At 35.9% G+C, this 24,399-nt stretch overlaps 1 protein-coding gene across 1 annotated transcript; it reads right to left on the reverse strand.

The window, feature by feature from the left end:
• Nucleotides 1-21,235: 21,235 nt before the first annotated feature.
• Nucleotides 21,236-23,411, reverse strand: LOC149170628 (disease resistance protein ADR2-like). The gene is made up of 3 exons (XM_089427327.1): nucleotides 22,896-23,411; nucleotides 22,412-22,759; nucleotides 21,236-22,270 (listed from the first exon to the last, which is right to left on the reverse strand). Exons 1-3 carry the CDS (start codon nucleotides 23,322-23,324, stop codon nucleotides 21,251-21,253), a joined length of 1,797 nt encoding a protein of 598 aa, XP_089283453.1. The 5' UTR covers nucleotides 23,325-23,411; the 3' UTR covers nucleotides 21,236-21,250.
• Between the last annotated feature and the right edge of the window lie 988 nt (nucleotides 23,412-24,399).

A 24,399-nucleotide genomic window follows, 5' to 3' on the forward strand; every position in this document is an offset into this window, starting at 1 on the left:
GACTTCCAGAAATTCTAGATTTGTGAACTAGTAAACCAATCCAAGTAACTCAATGATGAATATGAATTTTAAAAGATATTACAAGGATGAATCATGATTTTGAATCTGTAAACAACCTGAAAAAAGACTCACTTCAATCATTTAACCCAATCCAACAACAAAAGAAGCATCAATACTAAATGCAGAAATAGGAAAAAAATAATAAGAGATGCATGTGAATAGGAAGTGAAAATAATAAAAGAAAATTATACAAAAGGCTTTGAGGCTCCTAGGATGGCCAAGCCCAATGATACTCAGAGTCATATGAAGGAAAACACGCTTTAGAAGCTAAAAATGGCACCAAACTTCATTATTTGAATCAATTTAAGTACATCCCTACTAGAAATGAAAGTGGAGCTGCAAAAATTCATGTTTTCTCTACAAAAAGACTAAAAATACATGCCTCTAGAATAAAATTCATATTGGTACTTATAAAAAATGATGAGGAGGCTTTCCTCTCCAAAATCCCTTAAATAGTGGATCTAGTTCCCAACACTAGGAATCTACATTAAATGACAGGGAACACATTCATATATTTTCTCAATGAGTGGAGCTCCAGAATTTGTCAATTATTTCATGATATTTTGTTCATTTACCATCCAATATTGATCCTCCTGTATTAGGGAGAAAGTCCCTATATTATCTCCTCCTCCCAATCTTCATAATATGCTCAATATTCTCACAATATTCTACAAAAGTAAATAATATTAGGCACAAACTTGTGATTATCTCTAAACCTTCCTAATGAACATATTAAATCTAAAAAAACATTATTAAGTGTAGAAGGAGAGATTTAATATAGCCTTTATGTTCCTAGGAAAGGTTAGATGGGCCTCAATTTGTGTCTAATTTGGAGGCCCATCACCCCCTGACTGAAATTATTGCTCATCCTTTGAGCAACCTATCCATATTCTTCCCCTGTTGTTCTTCATGCAATTCTCTTCCTTATCTCATTGGAATATGATTTGGATGGCTTCTTGAGCCTTACCCTTGATGTGTTTTTGTAGGTGATATTGAGGTTGCTGATATGAGTGTTGAAATTACCTTTGGTGGTTCTGAAGCTGCTACCGATGATCCTAAAGCTGCATGTGATGATTTGCTAGAGGTGTTATTGCTAATAGCCTTGAATTTGGAGATCTTCTAGGTTTTTGGTTGTTGTTGTTGATTCTTCACATCCTTAGCTAAAATGTTGTTGCAAAGATGCTCATGATGTGGGTGTTGTAGTTGATGATTGACTTGATGCTTGCATGAGGTTGTTGGAACATTGATGAATCTGTTGGAATTCTATTTGAGGTACAAATGTCACTTTCATCAATAATTTTTCATTGAATGGAATCCTCTCAGTTTCTATTGAAGTTCCATGATTCATATGATCAAAATATAGGTGCCACCATGGATCAAAGGTTGTTGTTGGAGATTAAAAGTGATCTTGCAACAATTTGTAGAGGTCCTATAGCTGCCCAAAATTGAGGAAATGACTCTATAATGTCTTCAAGATGATTGGTCCTTCATTCTAGTGTTATTAATTGTGGTCTTGTAAGGTAACTGTAGACTGGTACATGAATGCAGTTCTTCCTATAGCAGTCACAGAAACCCTTCTATGACAACAATATCCTTCAGATAATGCTTCCAAAAACACTGATAATTCATGATCAATCTATGGACAAGGATTAAAAACCTCGATTGTGGTGAAAGTAATGAAAGAAGGGGTGAAAATGGAGATATTTCATGGACAAAGGTGAAAATGAGGGTGGAGAAGAGGTCAAGGGGTCTGGAAAATGAATGATGAGGCTATGGTGGACCTCTCTCAACATTTCCTAAAGGATACATGACCTTTTTTCCTCTTTCTCCAATCGAATCTTCCTCCTGTAGCATTTCAGGACAACCCCTTCTAGCATAATTATTTTATCCATATCTCTCAAATGGTAGACCAGATTGACCTGAATTTTTTTGAGAATTTTTCCATCATCCATATGAATCCCACCATAAAAAAAGGCCAATGGATGCATGAATCTCTAGAAAAAATAAAAATTGTTGTAAGTGATGAAGGCAAATTTCTCAAAAAGTGTGTACTAGAATTTTCTAAAATTGCTTGAGCATGTTACCCATATGCATCTCCCCATGAAACAACTCGTCTAATGGATGCACACTTTTTGATATATAATAAAAACAATTTTCTGCTTTGTGTATTTTGGCCTCCTGTAGCAAAATAGAACCCTCTTGTAGCATTTTAGGACGACGATGAAAATGAATGGGAAAAGCTTGGAAATGATGGGTGGATGTTGGAAATAGATGAGGTTGATGGTTGACATGGAATTATTTGTTGGAGAATCTGAGAAAAAGATGAAAAAGCCCAAGTTTGACTTTCTTTGACTAGGTTTTTGATCGACTTTTTGTTTCTTTTGGTGCTAACTTGTTCTTGTTGCTTGCAAAGGTTGGAGAGCACTTGCATTCATTAGATAGAGATACACGGAGGAAATAATTTTTTTCTTTTCATTTTTTTTCATTTTTTTCTCTTTTCTTAGGCCTACTAGCTACCTCAATGAGGTTTTCAATTAGCAGGTCTTCCTAGGCGCCTCAAAGGAGGTTTTCACCTAGGATCTTTTCCTTTTCTTTTTATTTTCTTTTTATTTTCCAACCGATTGACTGCATCATGGAGGATTTTAATTAGTGAGCCAATCTCATGCACCTAAAAAGAGGTTTTCACCTAAGATTTTATTCTTTTCCTTTTTTCTCTTTTTCCTTTTTTTCTATGCTATTCTACTTAAAAAAACAAAATCTCTTTCAAGTATATAAATACTTCCAATGGCGCCATGTGCACATCAATATGACAGATAAACTCATTTGCAGGCTTGAACTGTATGCTTTGACATGTACATGAATGTGAGAGACCAAATGCTTTACTAAGATGAGATCAGGAATTTTTGAAGAAGAGTGTGTTGCTGCATCTTAATGATTGTCTGGAACCATATTTCAATATAGTTGTGATGCCCTTGGTCCATTTTCACATTTGGATCTCTTCCCATTTCCTCTTCTTCCATGACATTCAATTTTTTTTTTTTTTTATGATTAGTCTTTTGAACACGTTGAGGATATGATGGTCAGTATGAGGTAGGTTTCTCAATCTTTGATTATGATGTCTACTCTTCATCAAGTGTAGCCCATGATTCTTTGGTCTTCACATTTGAATCTTCAATGACATCAAGAGAATCTCTTTTTGCAATACTCTTCCTGAGATAAGATGAATACCATTTAGATTAAGAGTAAATGCCTGTAAGTGTTCTACCTCAACATTGTAAGTGGGCTGAGATACATCCTTGTGTGGGTTTGGAAATGGTGGTACAGGTAGTTGAGTGGGAGTGGATATTTGATATGGATGTGGTTGAGGTTGCGATTCTAGTGGAAGTGGATGGTAGGGATTACATGGAGTTGGGTGTGGAGGATATTGAGGAAAATATTGAGGATATTGTGGATTTATCCAATAAGGTCATTGCCAACCTTGTTTCTAAGATTTATTTTGGGGTTGAGATGGCCAAGGTTTCCAAGGAAAGGGTGTGTTCCAATCACTTTGAGATGGATGTGCATAAACTTGAAATTCTGAATTAGGTTCTTGCATCATACTAGGTTGACTAAGCTGCCATGGTCCTCTTGGAGCTACATAGCATAGATTCTTTGGTGATTGACTTGCTCCATTGTCCACTTGGTAAACTTCCTTCAACCTTGGTAATGATGGGAAATATTTAATAGCATGTGATTCTGCATGGACAACACAAATGTCATCAGCTTCTTTTTCCTCATCTTGCATTCTTAAAATTTCTACTCATTCTTTTAGATTGCTAATAACTTAAGTTTTAAAGTCATCAAATAAATTTCCAAGTTTAGCTTGACTTACCGATCTTGATGTTGATTTACTTATTTTTTCCCTTCCTCTTGATATGCTTTTGCATGTTTCACAAATTTCTTCAAATGATAATTGGTATACATCACCTCTACTCGTGAGATCAAGGAGATCAATCCACTGATGATCCGAATGGAAAATGGCATCAACTTATGGTATTCATACACCCATATCATTCATCCACCCATGGTATTGTAAATGGCATCCGCCCGTGGTATTGTAAAGTCCACCCATGGTATTCATTCACCCAGGGAATTGACCTGTGGTATTGTAACTGAAAAATATTATAAGTAACAAGTCACATTTTGTAAAAGGACAGATTGTCCACCACAGTGTAGCCTTTACAGTTATTATCGGTTTTAATAAAAAGTTTCTTTGTGGTTTTGTTTATTAGGAATTCTCCTATTTTTCTTCTGGCAATTCAAGTTTTCAGATCTTGGGGGTCTCTCCTCCCAAGATCCATTTCAATTTTTTAGATCTTGAGGGCCTCCCCCCAAGATCCGGATCAATGGTATCAGAGCAGGTTATGATTCCATGGGAATGAGGGTTTGATGCATATTTCAGTTTCAAATTTTGCATCAATATTCAACAAACTTCAGGCATGTGCTACATCCTCCACAGAGCATTTTCTTGGGCCAAGCGGGAAGAATTTTTCTTTTTTCATTTTTTTGCAGGAATGTTTTTGGGCGACGAGTTTGCAGATCAGATCTGAAAAATTTGGTACAAAATTTACAAAAACAAATATCAGATTTGGATTCCTTGCGAAAAAATACCAAAATTCAAAAAAAAAATCGGCTGAATCAGAGTCCAGATGAGGGAGATATCGCTGATTTAAAATCAGCTACGTCGTAGAATTTTTTCTGACGACAACTGGTGGACGGCGACTCTTCTGTCATTTTTTGAAGTTTTTGTGCATAATTTCAGAAAAAGGATTGTAGATTTGAGCTCCTCTTAAAAAATCACCCAATTTCAAAAAAAATGGGTCTAATTGGAGTTCGGATGTGGGAGATATCGCTGATTTAAAATCAACGCTTTTTTCAGAACTTTTATGACGGCAAAACTGTTGCAGCGTGAATCTGAGATTCTAGAGTGTCCAGATAAGGATTTCCATCACATGGGAAGATGCAAAATGGTCCTTCTGCTTCCAAAAACAGGTTATAATAAATATTCTGAGTTATATTGACTGAGTTATGCCCATTTTAATTCTGGAGCAGCATTCGGAGTGGGTTCCCATTGGAGACGTGCCCTCCCACCCCACTTTAGTAGGCACCTGCTTCACATTCATCAGTTTCAACATAGCAGCATTCGGCTTGGGTTATTTGGAGACGTACCCTCACACCCTAGGCTATGTAGGCACCTGCTACTTCATCAACAACCAACATCACGGTTATGGGTCATCCGCAAACCCACACTTCATTGAAGTCCATTTGCTAGGCCGCACACTGTCAGTATCACAGTTGGTCACAAGCATTACAGGGTATCTCTATCCTCGGATCTTCGTTCGTCATGGTTATGGGTCATTCACAAACCCACACTTTATCGAAGTCCATTTGCTAGGCCGCACACTGTCAGAATCACAGTTGGTCACAAACATTACAGGGTATCTCTATCCTCGGATCTTCGTTCATCATGGTTATGGGTTAACCACATAAAACCCTTATCTTCACTGGCTCTTCATATTCAACAAAGGCTTTGCAGGAGGGAATTTTACGCAATGGGGACCATTGCTTCTTAAGGGGGGAGGAATGATTCGAATGGAAAATGGCATCAACTCATGGTATTCATCCACCCATATCATTCATCCACCCATGGAATTTACCCATGGTATTGTAAATGGCATCCGCCCGTGGTATTGTAAAGTCCATCCATGGTATTCATTCACCCATGGAATTGACCCGTGGTATTGTAACTGAAAAATATTATAAGTAACAAGTCACATTTTGTAAAAGGACAGATTGTCCACCACAGTGTAGCCTTTACAGTTATTATCGGTTTTAATAAAAAGTTTCTTTGTGGTTTTGTTTATTAGGCATTCTCCTATTTTTCTTCTGGCAATTCAAGTTTTCAGATCTTGGGGGTCTCTCCTCCCAAGATCCATTTCAATTTTTTAGATCTTGAGGGCCTCCCCCCAAGATCCAGATCAACTGATCCCTAATTGTTCTAAGTAAGAGGGTTCATAGTGTGTCAAATCCTAAATGATGTAAATTTTCCCTCTTAACATTATACTTGAACCTCTCTATTAGATCTTGAAGGTTCTCATCTTCTTTTTCAGTCATTCTAAATATTTATTCTTTAATATCATGATCTTTATAATTCTATATAAATATATTTTCCATGATCTTATTGAATTAGTCCCTAAACTCATGAATCATTTAAGAGATCTATCCTTCAATGTTGTCAGAAACAATCTAAAATTTTGAGTTTTTAATAAGTAACGATAAGATCTACAAATTTTTCCAGATCATTTGACCTCATACCATGGAAGTTGGGAAGGAAATATAAAGGGATGCTCTTCATATGGACACTAATATCAGTATCTTGAATGGGAAATACAAGAGGATCTTCCTCATTTTCATCATCTCCATCCATTTCTTCTACCTTCTCTTCCACCTCTTATTCTTCTACCTGAAAAGGTGGATAGTGGGGTGGCTCCTACTGCACCACGTGATCAAATGGGGGGAGTTGGTGTTGTAGAAGTTTTTTTTTTTTTTTTTAAATGAATTAGAATGTTAATACAATGCAATTTTTTGTTCTTGAAATGAAAAATGCCTAATGCAAATTTTTTCTGCAGAAATGGATCAATTAGGGAAGAAAACAATGCATACTTTGACACCTTCCCAGCAATGACGCCAAAAAGTGATGAGCCCCAGTATTGCAACAAAAAAACTGCAACTCCCAAGACTACCAACTTAAATTATCAATTCGGGGTCCATAAAACTTAAGAGGTGTCGACACTATATGTGCAGTGTTGTCCTTTGATATAACCTAAGGTCAATTGGTTATGCCAAAGCATCTATAATTTTTTATTGGTTTTGATTTAATTGGAGGACCAATGTATGAAACAAATTATAACAATGATGTTCAACCTTTTGGATAATACTAACCAATAAACAAAGGGCTGCTATTTAATTCCCCACAGTGATTTAAGTTTTTGCTGATGTTAAGTAGAAATAGTAAGAGGATATGATTACTTAAGTTTTTAGATAGAAAATTAAATAATCATAAGTAGGAAAAACTTCAACCAATGTTTGAAAATCTAAACAAAATATACTTAAGATTATAAAGATACTGACAATTGAATGATTTAGAGGGAGATACTTAAACAAATAGTTCAGTAACCCATTCTCTTTAATGATTATAACTTCAAAAGGAATTTAAGAATAACTGAAACACAGTTACACTTACCTAGTTACCTTTATAAAACTCAAACATATGTAGAATACAAAATGAAAGATACACTGGAAAAACTTACAAGAGAAACGAAACTGTATATACGAAAATTCAGAAGCCTCTGCTTTATCATTAGTGATCCATAAAAGTTGTGTACATTGAATGCTTACAAAGTGCTTATGCAAGGGTGAAACCATTAATAACTCGTAGAAGAGAGTTATTTATACTAGTTTAGATACTAAACAAAATATCTGAAACTGATTACAAAAATAGCTTGAAGAAAAATAGGAAAAGAAAATTGGTGGATGATGTGTCCCTATTAGGTAGGGAGTTGTTGATGAATGGCCCTCCAAAATTTTTTGTGTTGTCTTCTTGTTATGATCAAAAGGTTAAACAATTGTTTCACATAATTGATCCCACCTCTCTTCACTTGGTATTTCTAGATTTACCATCCTTCTAAATATCTCATCAACTTTGGTATATCTTTCAAAATTAGGTTTAGTGAGAAAAAGTGTCCAACTTCATGTTTGATTGTGAGGTCAGAGTTCAAGGCTTCCAAAAAATCTTTCCCTGTAATATGTCTTTTTATCCTTGAAAATTGGTTGTTATCTGCTACAATAGTATATAACTTTTCACAGTAATCCTCCAATTTGACTAATTGATCATTTGATGACACTAACCCTGGTAAACCTTTTTTGCTTAACACATTGAATTTGGAACCAAATCTTCGGACAACAATGTTCAAAGTTTCACATTTTGTCTCCAGTTGTGTCAGTAAATTCTTCTTTTGTAGGAATTTATTAATTTCCAAAATAGTAGTTGTCCTATCTGAAACATTGATTTCCTGTAACTCTTGCTTAGTCTTGGAGTTTAATACTTTTATCATTCCTACTACTTCCTTAGGCTTTGTTTTCATTGCTTCCCTCTGCTTATCAATTTATGTCCTGCATTTGGCAATTAACTCTTACTGCTCAAAAATTATTTGTATGGATGGCCATACTTCTGTTATGGAGTGGCTGATATCTAACCAGACGTCCTCTTTGTCTTGGGCCAAAGTGTCTGCCATTAGAGACTTACTCTCTAATTGTTTAACCCTGAGTTCTTGTCTGTGTGACTTTTGCATTTCCTCTACATACAATGTATCATTTTTGACCTTCTGTGACTCCAGAGTTTGGAACTTTTGGAGTAACTTTTCATTCTGTTGCTCTTGTGCTTGCAATTCCTGTGATAGTTTTATTGTTTCAATTGTTGTTGATGTTGAGGCAATACCAGTGGAAGATGAGCTTGGCTCTGTACTTGTTATGGGAACTATTGTTACTGGAATTACAGCAAGTTGTGCTGCCTCATTTTCCTTAAGCAGTTTTCTATTTGTTCTTCCATGCTTTTAATTTGTATGTTTTGCTCTATGATGAGCTTCAACAACTCCTCTCTGTGTTGTTCATTCTCTGCCATTTCCTTGGTTTGTGGATCCTTAGTTGAATGCAATTTCAACTGTTTCTTCAAGGCTGCTATCTCTATATTCTTTTTCTTAAGTATTTCTTCAACTACTTTACAATCATTGGGATCATATCCAATTTTAACAATGAGGTCTTCTAAAGATTTTAGCATGCTATATTGATCTAAATATGAAAATTTCTCAATCATAAGCTGTGACTGCACATTTGACAAGGCAGTTCTAAGCTTAGAGAGAGACATGGAATTTGTAGTCATTATTGAGAATAACATCTCACCTGATTACCTGTGCAAATCCATTTGGTCAATAGGATGTATCTGGTTTACATCAAATGAAAATATATTCTTCTTGTAGTATGTTGTAGACTTAGGAAATGGAATCTGAGCCTGCAAGAAATCCATTTGCATTCTTCCTCTTTCACTGTCAAAGGCAGAGAGAAGCTTGTGCTGAGAGGTGGATGTTTGTTTCCAAAACTGACTATACATTTTTTACTTAAGAGTTTCATTCTTTTGCTTAATTTCTAGAAATTTGGAGAAGATATTAATATCTTCTACAGAGCTGGTCTCAGCGGAATGAATAATCTCCATAGGTTCTACTAAAAAAGGATTTGAAGAAGGAGTTTTTGGATCAATGGTCCTTGCTGATGAGATATAATCTAGATCCCCAAGATCAACTAATTCTGGTTTCCTGCTCCCTGATGACATTGATAATCTAGTGTTCAATTTCTTATGCAGTATAGAATACTCTTTAACTGATTCTGTAGCTGATAGAGTTTCTTCTCTAGTTCTTTATGTTGAGTATTCTAGGTGGTTGGAGTGTTCTTTTGTGGAGTAGTTATAACATGCTCATCTACTTCCAGGAGTGTCCCTTCAAACCACTTCTCCTGGTTCATAAACTTTTCTAATTTTCGCCTAGGAGTGTGATTGTAAGGTGTTGCCTTCAATTAAACTTTTAATGCAGAGACAATCCCAAAAGGATCATTGGACCAAGTGAAACTTGGTTGAAGGTTCATGTTCTGTTGAAAATAGCAACAAGAAATGATAAAAATAGAATCTAGAATATTCTAATTTTAATTTGTCTTTGAATTAAAATTCGAATTTAGTCTCACCAGCTATTTTAAAAATAATTAATTAATTCATCTTGAGTTAATTAGTTGGAGAAATTCAAGCTAGAAGTCTTTCTGAAGTCATGCAACAGTTATCCCTTAAATTAAGGAGATAAGATTGAGTTGTAATTAGTTAGATCAATTTACTGAGTTAAGTCCAGTTAAATTAGTTCCAAACTGTTTGAGGAACAAATTGTGAGTTCAGTCAGTTAATGCATGCATGCATCCAACTAGTGTACTCGAGATAACTGAAGATTCTCTCATCATTAACTCATGCATGTCTGTTCTCAGAAAGACCTAGTTGAGCTAAATGTCAAGGATAGGTTACTATCAGTTGCATGAGTTTTCCTATAAAGGAAACTCATCCATGCAGAAGGAACAAGGTTCCTTGAGGATTGTGCATTTCTGACAAGGTGTAGGGTCAGTGTGAGTGATCAGTCTTCCACTTGGTAATAGGAGGATCACCCAAGAGAAACTGCACAAGGAAATAGGAGCTTGGAGGGCAAAGGAGAAGGCTTGTGAGAAGCTTTCTTTGCCTGTGAGCATCCAGGAGGATTGTACTAAGAGCTAGCTAGCTGTGAGAGCTAAGGCTTTGTATAATTCTGATGTATTTCCACCTTGTATGATAATACAGATAGTGGGGTTTTTAGTTGAGGCTTTCCCCTGAGTATTTTCTATGTTTCATGTGTATTGATTCTTCTTCTTATGGTTATATGTGTTCAGCTCTGATTTAGCTCGATCTTTAAGCTTCCGCAAGTTTGATAGTAGAAGTAGATTATAGTATTTTTCTTTGGTATATTGCATTATCGAATTAATCTATAGTTAGGTTTTCTACATAGATCTCAGAGGTAGATTTGTAGAGAATTTTCAAAAAAATCTACATGGTATCGGAGCTAATTTTATCAGAGCTGTGAACAGTATATGAAGAAGAGAATTCAAAGTTTGAAGTTCGGGGTTGCAGGTGAAAATTGAATTCTTATCATACTTCAAGGTTGGCCAATGGCGTTCTATGGCTTGAGACTTGAGTATGCCTTAGAAGGAAGCTCAAATTACATAGCATGGAAAGATCACATGGAGGTTGTATTAAAGACAACGGCTTGAAGGATTTCATTGATCAAGAAATCCGAAACCCAGGTTCAACTAATGCACAAGAGTTGGCTAAATGGAGGAAGTGTGTGGCGAGGGCGAGATGGATCATCCTTGAGGAAGTTCAAAACCATATTGTCTCGAGTCTCCATGGGAAGGATACTCCATATTCAATGTGGAATAAATTGAAGGACCTCTACCAGAACAGTAGCGGCCAAAGGAAATTGGCGCTCAAGGATAAGCTTCGACGAATCAAGATGGAGAACAGCGATACTATTTCCACATATCTGAACAAGATCACCACTTGCAGAGATGAGCTTAGCAGTGTGGGAATAGCTACTGCCGATGATGATATGGTGAGCCTTGCTCTCCTTGGCCTTCCAAAGAGCTGGAATAGCTACTAGGACTCTGTGAATGGAAGGGAGAAATTACCGGATTGGCAACGACTGTGGTTGGATCTCATGCAGGAGGAGATCAGGAGGAGCACACGAGATGGTTCTTCATTCAAGGATGATGAATAAAATCTGGTGTTAGCAAGTAAGGCAAGGAAATGGAAGGAGAAGGATTCTCATTCTAGATCGAATTCTTCTCATGGAGGGAAGAAGGTTGACAAGTGTAAAGTGAGATGCTTTAATTGTCATGAAATGGGTCATTATGCGACTAATTTCCCATTAAAGACGTCCAAGAAGGGATCCTTGGAAGGGATCTAAACGTGAGGCATTAGCCTCTTAGTTTGAGATGGACTTTACCCTCATCGCATGCATGGTGTCATCGGTGATGAGTTGTGGTTGGTATATTGACAGTGGAGCCTCATTCCACATGACCGGCAATAAAATTTTATTCAGTACCTTAGAGGAGAAAAACCTCAAGATGCACATAGAGATGGGTGACGATGAAAGGTATAGTGTTTTAGGAGTGGGCATGGTTGCTTTTCAGAGGGAGCATGGAGCTCTTATCACCTTGACAGATGTGAAGTATGTGCCTGGACTGAAGAAGAATTTGGTATCGATCACAATGTTGGAGGACAAAGGCTACGATATTGTCTTCAGTAAGGGAAAGGTTTTCCTTAGACACATCACCACAAAACAAGTGAAACAGATTGGTTCACAAGTTAACAAAATGTATTCTCTTGAGGTTCAAGATACATGCAAAGCCTTGAGGAGCAAGGAAAATGTTAGAGACTTGGTGGTTGAGCGGGAGAGTAAATTACCTCTCAAATTGCAATCCCAGAAGAAGTCTCAGACAATTGTGGAGGAGCCACAATTGGAGAAGTGGGAAGAGGTATCATATGCAGCCATACCTCCAGGTGTGAGGTGGGGCGATGTGAAGTGCTAGTCCCAAGAAGGCTAAAATTGGGTAGGGTCCATTGAGAGGTTTTATCTCATGGATCATACCTTGCTACGGGAGCCCAAAGTACATAGTAGCAGGAGGAATCAGTGGGATTGATGCAATCATAGATCAAAGTGATAGAGGCTAGAGCAGTCAAATACTGAAGAGCACAGAGAAGGATTGACAACAGTGCAGAAAGGTTGAGTCAGCAAAAGCGCATAGTTTTTAGTTGACAGAGGCAATAGCAATTAGAGACTTTGATGACAAATGCATCATACTGATTCAAGTTGGATGTTTTTTGTTTCTGGAGTTTTTGGAGGGAAGAAGGTTGACAAGTGTAAAGTGAGATGCTTTAATTGTCATGAAATGGGTCATTATGCGACTAATTTCCCATTAAAGACGTCCAAGAAGGGATCCTCGGAAGGAATCTAAACGTGATGCATTAGCCTCTTAGTTTTAGATGGACTTTACCCTCATCGCATGCATGGTGTCATCGATGATGGGTTGTGGTTGGTATATTGACAGTGGAGCCTCATTCCACATGACCGGCAATAAAATTTTATTCAGTACCTTAGAGGAGAAAGACCTCAAGATGCGCATAGAGATGGGTGACGATGAAAGGTATAGTGTTTTAGGAGTGGGCATGGTTGCTTTTCAGAGGGAGCATGGAGCTCTTATCACCTTGACAGATGTGAAGTATGTGCCTGGACTGAAGAAGAATTTGGTATCGATCACAATGTTGGAGGACAAAGGCTACGATATTGTCTTCAGTAGGGGAAAGGTTTTCCTTAGACACATCACCACAAGACAAGTGAAACAGATTGGTTCACAAGTTAAGAAAATGTATTCTCTTGAGGTTCAAGATACATGCAAAGCCTTGAGGAGCAAGGAAAATGTTAGAGACTTGGTGGTTGAGAGGGAGAGTAAATTACCTCTCAAATTGCAATCCCAGAAGAAGACTCAGACAATTTTGGAGGAGCCACAATTGGAGAAGTGGGCAGAGGTATCACATGTAGCCATACCTCCAGGTGTGAGGTGGGGAGATGTGAAGTGATAGTCCCAAGAAGGCTAAAATTGGGTAGGGTCCATTGAGAGGTTTTATCTCATGGATCATACCTTGCTACGGGAGCCCAAAGTACATAGTAGCAGGAGGAATCAGTGGGATTGATGCAACCAAAGATCAAAGTGACAGAGGCTAGAGCAGTCAAATACTGAAGAGCGCAAAGAAGGATTGACAACAGTGCAGAAAGGTTGAGTCAGCAGAAGCACATAGTTTTTAGTTGACAGAGGCAATAGCAATCAGAGACTTTGATGACAAATGCATCACACTGATTCAAGTTGGATGTTTTTTGTTTCTGGAGTTTTTGGAGCAGCAACACTAGAGAGAAGTGTTGCATGCATAACATTCCAAAGGTTCACGATTGGGATCGAGTTGAAATCCTTTCTTGTTGAGAGGGAGTTTTGAAAATAGCAACAATAAATGATAAAAATAGAATCGAGAATATTCCAATTTAATTTGTCCTTGAATTAAAATTTGAATTTAGTTGCACCAGGTGCTTGAAAAATAATTAATTAATTCATCTTGAGTTAATTAGTTGGAGAAATTCAAGGTAGAAGTCTTTCTGAAGTCATGCAACAGTTATCACTTAAATTAAGGATATTATCCCTTAATTAAGGAGATAAGATTGAGTTGTATTTGAGTTGTAATTAGTTAGCTCAGTTTATTGAGTTAAGTCCAGTTACATTAGTTCCAAACTGTTTGAGGAACTAATTGTGAATTCAGTCAATTAATGCATGCATGCATCCAACTAGTGTACTCGAGATAACTGAAGATTATCTCATTATTAACTCATGCATCTCTGTTCCGAGACAGACCTAGTTGAGCTAAATATCAAGGACAGGATACTATCAGTTGAATGAGTTTTCCTATAAAGGAAACTCATCCATGCAGAAGGAAAAAGGTTCCTTGAGGATTGCGTAGTTCTGACAGGGTGTAGGATCAGTGTGAGTGATCAGTCTTCCACTTGGTAACAGGAGGATCACCCAGGAGAAACTGCAAGGAAATAGGAGCTTGGAGGACAAAGGATAAGGCTTGTGAGAAGCTTTGTTTGCCTGTGAGCATCTAGGAGGATTGTAGTGAGAGCTGGCTCGCTGTGAGAGCTAAGGCTTTGTATAATTTTGATGTATTTCCACCTTGTATGATAATACAGATAGTGGGGTTTTTCGCCGAGGCTTCCCCCAAGTATTTTCTATGTTTCATGTGTATTGATTCTTCTTCTTATGGTTATATGTGTTCAGCTCTGATTCAGCTTGATCTTTAAGCTTCCGGAAGTTTGATAGCAGAACTAGATTATAGTATTTTTCTTTGGTATATTGCATTATCGAGTTAATCTACAGTTAGATTTTCTACATAGATATCAGAGGTAGATTTGTAGAGAATTTGTAGGAAATTTTACATGTTCTTCAATAATTTATCTGCCTCTATGCCTGCAAACCTCGTATTACAAATGAATGACCCTACCTTTGCTTTGATCTAAAAATGTCACTTTTTCTTACCAAAGACAAAGTGAACTTCATCCATGTTTATCATCTGCCTAATGTATTCTAGTGAGAATATTCTGGTATAGATACCAATCACCAATCTTGGTCTGTTCAGATAGATGTAGAATCTTCTTGATTTCTTCTCCAATTCTGGGCTCTGTCTGGCTATTGAGTAACTGAAGAACTGGATGAACAAAAGAATCAATGAACTGAGAATATGAAAATTTTGATGGTGCTGCTATGACCAATTTTCTCCAGTGAATCACTGATTGATTCACTCGTTCATCTTGTTTGTTGAGTTGAATGGGTAATGAATCTCCTTATTGAAACAAAATCAAATGAATGATGACTGAACTATACCTGAATACTCCTTGTGTGGTAAAGTTCATAAACTGCTCATGTATACTATCAGCCAAGAACTGGCTATAATTGTACATGAATGTAGGTTGATATTCCTTACTGAAAATAGAAAAGAATCCAAGGATGTATTCATCAACAAGTTGATCACTTTCATAGGCTAAGAGGTATGACAGTAGGGAGATGATATGTCTAGTAGCTTCACGGAACATAGAAGATGAATAAGGTGGATTTCTCTTGGGTAATTCAGCATCTTCTAGTATAAAAAGTTCAAAAATGAGAGCTCTCTATGGGAAGGTAAGTTTATTATACAAGTCCATGAGAGCTGCTGGTGAGAAATAGCTAAGGGAGTCAGATGAAGGTATCAACAGCATTTGATTTATATTTTGAGCAGTAATGGTGATCAAAATGTTTCCATCCTGAGTCATTATTGTTCTCTTCACAAGATCATATTTGGCTTGACACCGGGTGATCAAATCAGGAAAATGGTGAGTTTTTGGAAAGGAGAAGAGGGGCAAGAGTGTCTCCCAGAATCGAATGGGGTCTTCCTTATCTATGTACTTTTGTTTTAACCAGAGATTGAATTCATGAAAATCAAATTCACATTCACAGTCTGTGACTTTGAATAGAGAGTCTGCAAGGGGAAGGTGATCTAGATAGATCGGGATTACAGATGGGTTTTCTTCTTCAACTATTTTTTGTGATTTATCCTTCGGGACCATTTTTATTGCAGGGGGAATGGGACAACTAACTCAATTGAGAGATGAATGAGAGGATACACAGTGACAGAAGAAATCAAAGCTTACGGTGGCATCGCTTTAGGCGGAAAAGTAATAAACGTTAAGGCCATAGTGTATTTATAAGTTGAATTAATTAATTATTGTTTAGGACTAATCGTAGGAAATTTATGACAGAGTAGCGAGGATTAATTATCCAACGGGACTGAAAAATGGATAAATGATGTTTGCAACGGGACGAGAGTGTATAGCGCAATGGATTAATGACGTGGCAGCTTCTGAGTGGATGAGGGGTAACAGATGGGTGATATCGCACACAGGTATGGTTGACCGTTTGAAGGTTGAGAACCGCCGACAGGATTTTGGGGGGGAGGCAGTTTGTGGTTTTGCACCTTGGGGGTCCAAAATTCTATGGGGCTGACACATAGTGAGAATGGGCTGCCATTAAAACATATTTTCAGACCCCCCCACCAATCACGTCAACGGGAAATAGTTGAAGGGGGTATGAAATGATACCTCCATCATTGATCTAGGCGGCATTCATCCTGCCCGTCGAAAGATGGTAGGTGCTTATCATGCGCTGACTTGATGTTTTGTCGTTTTCTGAACTTGGATAAATTATGTGCGCTTTTCTTATTACAAATGCCAAACTTTATCATAAAAGGAAATTAACTTTACTTAAGAACTTAACCTTTATTAACAACACTAAACAAACTTTAATGGTGCATTTAAACAAGCTCCCTCAAATTTATTTCTTTTTCAACTAAAGCAATTATTTTTTCTTTCTTTGCTTGCCTAGCATTTTATTTATTTTTCCTTCCTTTTTTAGGGCAATCTAAACTATGATTTTTCATTTTTTTCTAATATGTTAAATTATCAAAACCAAAAATGTTACAACATGCAGCATACAATGTGTCCTTCTTTCGTTGATATGATGTAATGGAGTGAATGTCATGAAATCAAAGCCTAAAATAATTGCAAAACTGGAAATTTTATTTTGAAAAGAAATTAATCCTAGGCAAGAACAATAATTTGTAATTGAAATCCTAAGAGCATGAATTCAAATAAATAAGCCTAATCTACTTTGTAAAAAGGCATGTCCTAATTGGTGTCTGTTCTTCCTCAATCATGGATTTAGAGCCTATGGGTTATGATTCAAGCCTAAGAGATAGAAACCAAGATTTTGGAGCAAATCTGGTCAAGTTTACACATGCTACATGAGTGCTACAGGAGGTTGCTAGAGGCGAAACAAAATTGCTACAAGAGGAGTTAATTCACCGAATGACCAAGTAAATCAAATGAAAATGGGATAGGAAATTTTTTTTATTAATTAGGATGTATTAGGACTCCATTCCAAGTTGAATCAGTCCAAAATGTCCCTGTTAACATGTGCTAAAAAATAGCATAAAATTATTATTCTAAAAACTATAAATTCAAGAACTAGTGAGCTAGTTAACCTATCAAATGCCTAACCTAATCAAGTGTAAATGCATTGGGGTAATTTTTTTTATGAAATTGAATGTTCTTATGACCTAATACAAGTGGAATCAACTCAATTGAAGTGCATTAACATGTTATAAAAATAACAGAAAATTACTACTTTTTGCTACAAGGGACTTCCAGAACTTCTGGATTTGTGAACTAGTAAACCAATCCAAGTAGCTGAATGACAAATATGAATTTTAAAATATCTTCTAAGGATGCATCATATTTGTGACTATGTAAATAACCTACAAAAAAAATTACTTCAATCATTTAACCCAATCCTACAGCAAAAGAAGCATCAATACTAAATGCAGAAATAGGAAAAACAAGAATAAGATATGCATGTGAATAAGAAGTGAAAATAAGAAAAGAAAATTATACAAAAGGCTTTGAGGTTCTTGGGATGGCCAAGCCCAAGGATACTCAGAGTCCTATAAAGGAGAACAAGCTTTAGAAGTTAAAAAGGACACCAAAATTAATTATTTGAATCAATCCAAGTATTGCTATGAGAAATGAAAGTGGCGCTGCAAAAATTCAAGTTTTCTCTACAAGAAAACTAAAAATACATGCCTCGAGAGTAAAATTCGAGTTGGTACTTATAAAAAATGATGAGGAAGCATTCACCTTTAAAGGAGGAAGATTTCCTCTCCAAAATCCCTCAAATAGTGGATTTGGTTCCAACACTAGGAATCTACATTAAATGACAGGGAACTACTAGAAGGACAAAGAGCACTGCTAGAAGGGGTAGATTGTTGGAAGCTCTAGTGACTGATCTTCAAAGGACAAAAGAAGGAGGCCAAAGTGAGTAGTTGGATCAACCCAAGTTCAATGAAGAGAAGAACATATTGCAATGATAGGTGGAAACCCTTCGACCCGAAGTTTGTCTTCATTGGAGTAGCACAAGAAGGCATTAGAGTGAAGAAATCCCAAAGGAGCAAAGGAGCAACAATGGGTTGAGAGTTATTCACAAATAGAGTTGTGAACAACTCAACCAGAGTCTCTATGTGTTGATGCGTTGAAGGACTAATGATAAGCTAGAGAGTAGTTGGAGGAGCCATTATTAGTGACCTAAAGGACTAGGACCATTAATAGAGGTAGTGCTACAAATTGGGAGCAAAAGGACTAGTGGTTGTGTTCAGGATACGACAACAGGAGCTATGATTGTGCACTACATCAGCTCAACCATCAGTGTATGTTGTTCCTGTATTCGTGTACTAGTGGATGTATGAGGGCCATTATCCCTTGTACGGGGGCCCTAGAGAGTTGTATTATAGTTTGTTAATATAACAAAGTAGGGTTGTTGAAAATTGTAAAAAAGTTGTTTATATTTTTGCACGTGTTGATTTAATTTTGTTTATATTCCGATGTGAAAAATAGTTTGTTGTGGTATTTGGATTAGTAGTGTTAGTGATTCTAAGACCCTAACCTAGATTCTAGTACTGGGGGGAAACAACAAAGGTGGTGGTCTAGAGAGGTACTAAGGGAATTAATCCTTTCCTTTGATTGAGATTCCATTAAGGTTCTAGGGTACAAAACTAATCTTGACCATTCCATATTCTTTAAGCATACTTTGAATCATGGTAAATTTCTCAAGCTAATCTAGGTTCTCTACGTGTTTGGTGGTCTCAAGCCACTAAACATGAGAGGTCTGATTCATAGCAAAACAAATCGAGCACCAAATGGTTGTTGGTTGGGGAGCTTGGGTAAGTAGTGGATTTGAGGCTCTTATGGAGAGGTGATAGCGACCATTTTTCTACTCTGGATAATAGAAGGGATATCCTACTCCAACTTAGTCTTGTAAGTCAAATTATAGAGGAGATAACCTACTCCATCTTGTTCTTTCGAGTCAAATTCCTTTGAAACTAATGTTTGCATGAAGGCATAATGACAAAGTGAAATTACATAGGCAAAGGAGGCCAAACCAAGAGGCTCATGATCTCCATTTAGAAGAATGATGCTTAGTGGCATTCAAATTATACATCGTGAGTTGAAGGGAAATCTTAGCAACAAAATAATTATTTTATACCAAGGTGGTCCTTAGTTAACAAAAGTTCCATTGGTATAATTACATCAAAGAGTTGAAGAAAAACATTATATTATTGGAAAATATATTCAAAAGGGAATGGAAGTGTGATTTCAAGACCCGTCCTTTTTTAATACTTTAGAAATACAACTATACTAGATTACTCATGTTTACTAGATGGTAAAAGAAATGCTAACTAACACAATATTCTACAACAAGATATCATACACAAAATTGTTTATGATATCTCAATGCCAAAAGAAAAACATATAGTAACCAATCAACATACCAACCCCTAGAAGATACCTTTCCTCTCTCTCTCTAATTGGGTCGAGAGACACTCTACATCCTAGTATAGGGAAGATGTCTCCTAATGTTACATTTAAAAATAATAAAATATTACTTACATTAACAAATTAAATAATAGTAATAACAAAAAATAATAATGTGCCATAAATAAAATACTTCAATTTTCACCTTAATTTTATATCAACTTTATATAGTACTATGAAGGGGATATGCAATTTCTTCACTACTTATATGGAGGAAAATTTAACTTGGGTTATAAATCAAATATTTCAATATGCATATTAAGTAAAAGATATAAATATATATATATATATATAGAGAGAGAGAGAGAGAGAGAGAGAGAGAATTTCATTAATACATTCTTTTAAAAAAATTCTAATTCCTTGATGTTTAATATGGAATTGATATGTGACATTTAAAAACATATTAATAATAAAAATAACTCAATGCCCATATATAGAACTTTGAGATAGTTGAATTGCCTTTCCTTCTTGTGTTAGTATAGTTTAATGGATATAATTAAATTAATAAAATATCCAAATTCTTAATACATTTTTGTTGCAAACAAAGAACATATATATTTATGCTAATTAAAATATATGCTTATTTTTTGAAAGACCTTTTTCATAAATATTTATAATTTTTATTTTTTTGGGAATATAATGTAAAAAACATTTAACTTATAATAAAACAAAAAAAACAATATCTATAATGTATATTTTTATTTATATTTATATATTAAAAACTATTTATTGATTGATATAATTAAGATAATAATTATATAAACTCTTAATCCAATTTTGTTGCAAATAGCGAAAATATATGTTTATGCTAATTAAGATATATGTTTCATTTTTTATTTGTAATTTTTGGGAAATACAATATAAAAAAATTTTAATTAAAAAAATTAGTGCATATTTATATTTATTTATTAAAAACTATTTATTAATATGTAACTTTTATAAATATTTGTTAAATTTTTTTAAGAATATAGTATTAAAAAAATTTATTTTAAAGTGAAAAAAATAAACTATAATATTTATTAAAACGGTTACATATAATTATTTGTTATATATTAATTTCATATTCTATTCGTTAAAATTAAATAAATATTAATATTTATAATTATATATAATTATTAGTTATATACTAATTTCATATTTATTTTTTAAATATGGAAAAACAAGTTTTAAAAAAAACCTCTAAAGAAATCAATTTAATTTAAAAAGTATTATTTTAATTAATTTTATTAAAAAATATTTTAATGAGAAAAAATATTATTAATGTTATAATTTTAATATTTAAAATTAAAAAGCATATAAATAATGGTCATATTTAATAAAAATATAATCATTTTAATAAAAACACTTAACTAAAATGGTTTTTAAATATAAAATTTTAAAAAACATACAAAAAACTTCTTCACTGCACTAAGCTGCGGAAGGAATCTGGGAGGTTTTTAAATATAAAATTTTAAAAAACATACAAAAAAACTTCTTCACTGCACTAAGCTGCGGAAGGAATCTGGCAGCCTCTCCAATTTCATGCACCCCAGCACGTCCAACCTGTGGAGGTTCGTCAAGCTGCCGAAGGAATCTGGCAGCCTCTCCAACTTCTGGCACCGAGTCAGGTCCAAGCTGTGGAGGTTCGTCAAGCTGCCGAAGGAATCTGGCAGCCTCTCCAATTTCTCGCACCCAGTCAGGTCCAAGCTGTGGAGGTTCGTCAAGCTGCCGAAGGAATCTGGCAGCCTCTCCAACTTCTCGCACCAACCCAGGTCCAAGCTGTGGAGGTTCGTCAAGCTGCCGAAGGAATCTGGCAGCCTCTCCAACTTCTCGCACCAACTCAGGTCCAAGCTGTGGAGGTTCGTCAACCTGCCGAAGGAATCTGGCAGCCTCTCCAATTGAGAGCACCAAGTCAGGTCCAAGCTGTGGAGGTTCGTCAAGCTGCCGAAGGAATCTGGCAGCCTCTCCAAATCGTAGCACTCAGACAGGTCCAAGCTGTGGAGGTTGGTCAATCTGCAAAAGGAATCTGGCAGCCTCTCCAACTTAAAGCACCGCTTCAGGTGCAAGCTGTGGAGGTTCGTCAAGCTGCCGAAGGAATCTGGCAGCCTCTCCAAATCGTAGCACTCAGACAGGTCCAAGCTGTGGAGGTTGGTCAATCTGCAAAAGGAATCTGGCAGCCTCTCCAATTTGAAGCACTCAGACAGGTCCAAGCTGTGGAGGTTGGTCAAGCTGCAGAAGGAATCTGGCAGCCTCTCCAACTTAATGCAGTGCTTCAGGTGCAAGCTGTGGAGATTCGTCAAGCTGCCGAAGGAATCTGGCAGCCTCTCTAAATACTTGCATCCAAACAAATACATGTGGTGAAGGTTCCTCAATTTACCAAAAGAGTTTGGTAATTTAGCAAGAGAGGAGCGATGAATGACGATCCTTTCCAGGTGCTCCAGCTGCTCTATGGACTCGGGAATGCTGGAGAGGCAGCTCGCATTAATTATATCTAATTCCTGCAACTGCAAAGGTGCCTGCAAGATCAAGCTTTTAGAATGTAAGAAAGATATATATATGATTCTCGTGAGGAAAACCGTCAGAAATCATTGGAGACCCTGTTATACAATATCAATAGCTAATGACCACACACTTTAACTCAAACAGTTTAGATTTACCTGGGATTTGCCTTGCCATAATGTTTCCAACACACCCCCCTCCACTGTCAAAACCCTTAAATTCTTAATTGTAATCCACGAAGGTAAGTACTTGTAAGGACAATCACGCCAGGACAGCCATATGAGATTTGGCGAGCGCACCCGCAAAATACGATCCAAAAGATGCCCTTGAGTCTCAACAAGTTGGAAATTCATAACATCAAAACCATGAAAACGATAACGTTTATTGGACAGTCTATTGCGAAGCTTCAATATCACGCTGTTCCCCAACATTTGGTGACTCCTCTCCAATGGTTCGATGCTATGCCCTTGAGCAAGCATTCTGATTCCGCGTGCTTCCCTTATAACCTGTTCATGCGGATGCTTCCTATGGTTAAATTTAATTATTTTGAAAATGTAAACAGATGCAGAAGTTGAGAACTGTATACAGATTTCTATGGAAAAAATATAACTATGTTAAAAGTTTGAATGGTTGAGGACTTACAGATGATTGCTGGTGCAGCCAATCATTAATGTTCCCGGTGGGACGCCAAAGACGGCGCGGGAATTCAGTCTCTGCAATCTCTCTTCCCAAATCACGGAGGTGATCATGCATATGTATAACATCTTTATCGTCCACTTCTACCAGGCATTGGAGTTGCAAATTTTTAAACCCCAGCGAACCTTTCCAGCCTGATCTGTTCCATACTGTTATGGCACTATTTTTGTTTTTTCCTATGAAGAAACAGGCTATATCTAAAAATATCTGTTGTTCCTCATTGCCAAGTGCATCATAACTAATTTTTAATCTATTCTTTATATCACTGGGAAGTTGTAATGGGTGAAGTATGGCCTCCCAATCAGATCTGTCGTCATATCGAGAGAGAAGTGCCCCAAACACCATTAACGATAGGGGCAATCCATCACATGCCATTAGAAACTTATTTACCAGATCCTCAAATCCCGGGTGTGGATATGGGTGACAGAAGGCATATGAGCAAAAGAGTTCTTGCGAATGTTGGTAAGGGTCCACACTGGTTTAACTTTCGTGTTTCTTTGGAAGAGTGAATTTCCACATCACTTTATTGCAAGTAATGAAACTTTGACACGTATCCTCCATTCAAAAGGAAATTTCTAGAGGTGTATGGCATGATCGAGATGTATGCATCCTGCCACAAAAGTTGAACCTCATAAAATGGCCAATGTAAAGTAGACAAGGCATTGATGTTCCACTAACTCAGGTCAGTTTCTCCCCATTTATCTTCTTTTTATGTGTTCAAACCTGCAAAACGATCACCTGCCGACACGTGTAACGGACCGAACCAGCATTAAGTGATATCGTCGTTGCCATTCAAGAGCCTTGTATTTTAGTAAAAAATCATGCTCTAAAGATTATGGAAATTCTAATAAGATTTTGATAAAATCATATATGAATTTTTGTATATTTAAGTAACAGTTATTAAACTTAATAAGATTTTGATAAAATCATATATGAATTTTTGTATATTTAAGTAACAGTTATTAAACTTAAGAGTTTTGGGTATTTTAATTTGTATATTTAGGTTATAGTTATTAAATTTTAATATTTTGGGTGTCCCAAAGGTTTTTGATGGTGTTGAATCAATTTTCATCATCAAAAACATGATTCAAACGTTGCTACAACTAAATTTGTTGAAAAGTTTTGGCCAAATTCCAACTACTTTTAACTATCCAAACAATTAGTCTGCATTAAAAAATCATTAAATATTGAAATTAAAATTATATAACATTTTTTTTCAATTGAAATTATATCACTTTCAAAAAACAAAAGAAATTTTCACAAGATCTTATATTTGTCATTATTTTTATAATTTTTAACTAATTATTAATCACTTTTTATTCCATTAAAAAAAATCCATTTTTCTTTTTTAAAAAATGTTTAAATTTTATAATAATATTAAAAATATATATATATATATATATATATATATATATATATTCATATTTTATCTCTTTACTATATTAATTCA

This window comes from Pinus tabuliformis, chromosome 4_2, assembly GCF_031772625.1.
Source record: "Pinus tabuliformis cultivar Carrire ecotype Pingquan chromosome 4_2, CPIR1, whole genome shotgun sequence".
In the NCBI taxonomy this organism is placed as follows: Eukaryota; Viridiplantae; Streptophyta; class Pinopsida; order Pinales; family Pinaceae; genus Pinus; species Pinus tabuliformis.

Excerpts from the sequence above, each read along its gene's own strand:
- LOC149170628 (XM_089427327.1), bottom strand. The coding sequence starts at position 23,324 with ATGGCATGTGATGGATTGCCCCTATCGTTAATGGTGTTTGGGGCACTT. Across the intron at positions 22,760-22,895 it reads GGCTGCACCAGCAATCATCT|GTTATAAGGGAAGCACGCGG; the intron begins GTAAGTCCTCAA and ends CCGCATGAACAG. Across the intron at positions 22,271-22,411 it reads TATGGCAAGGCAAATCCCAG|GCACCTTTGCAGTTGCAGGA; the intron begins GTAAATCTAAAC and ends TTGATCTTGCAG.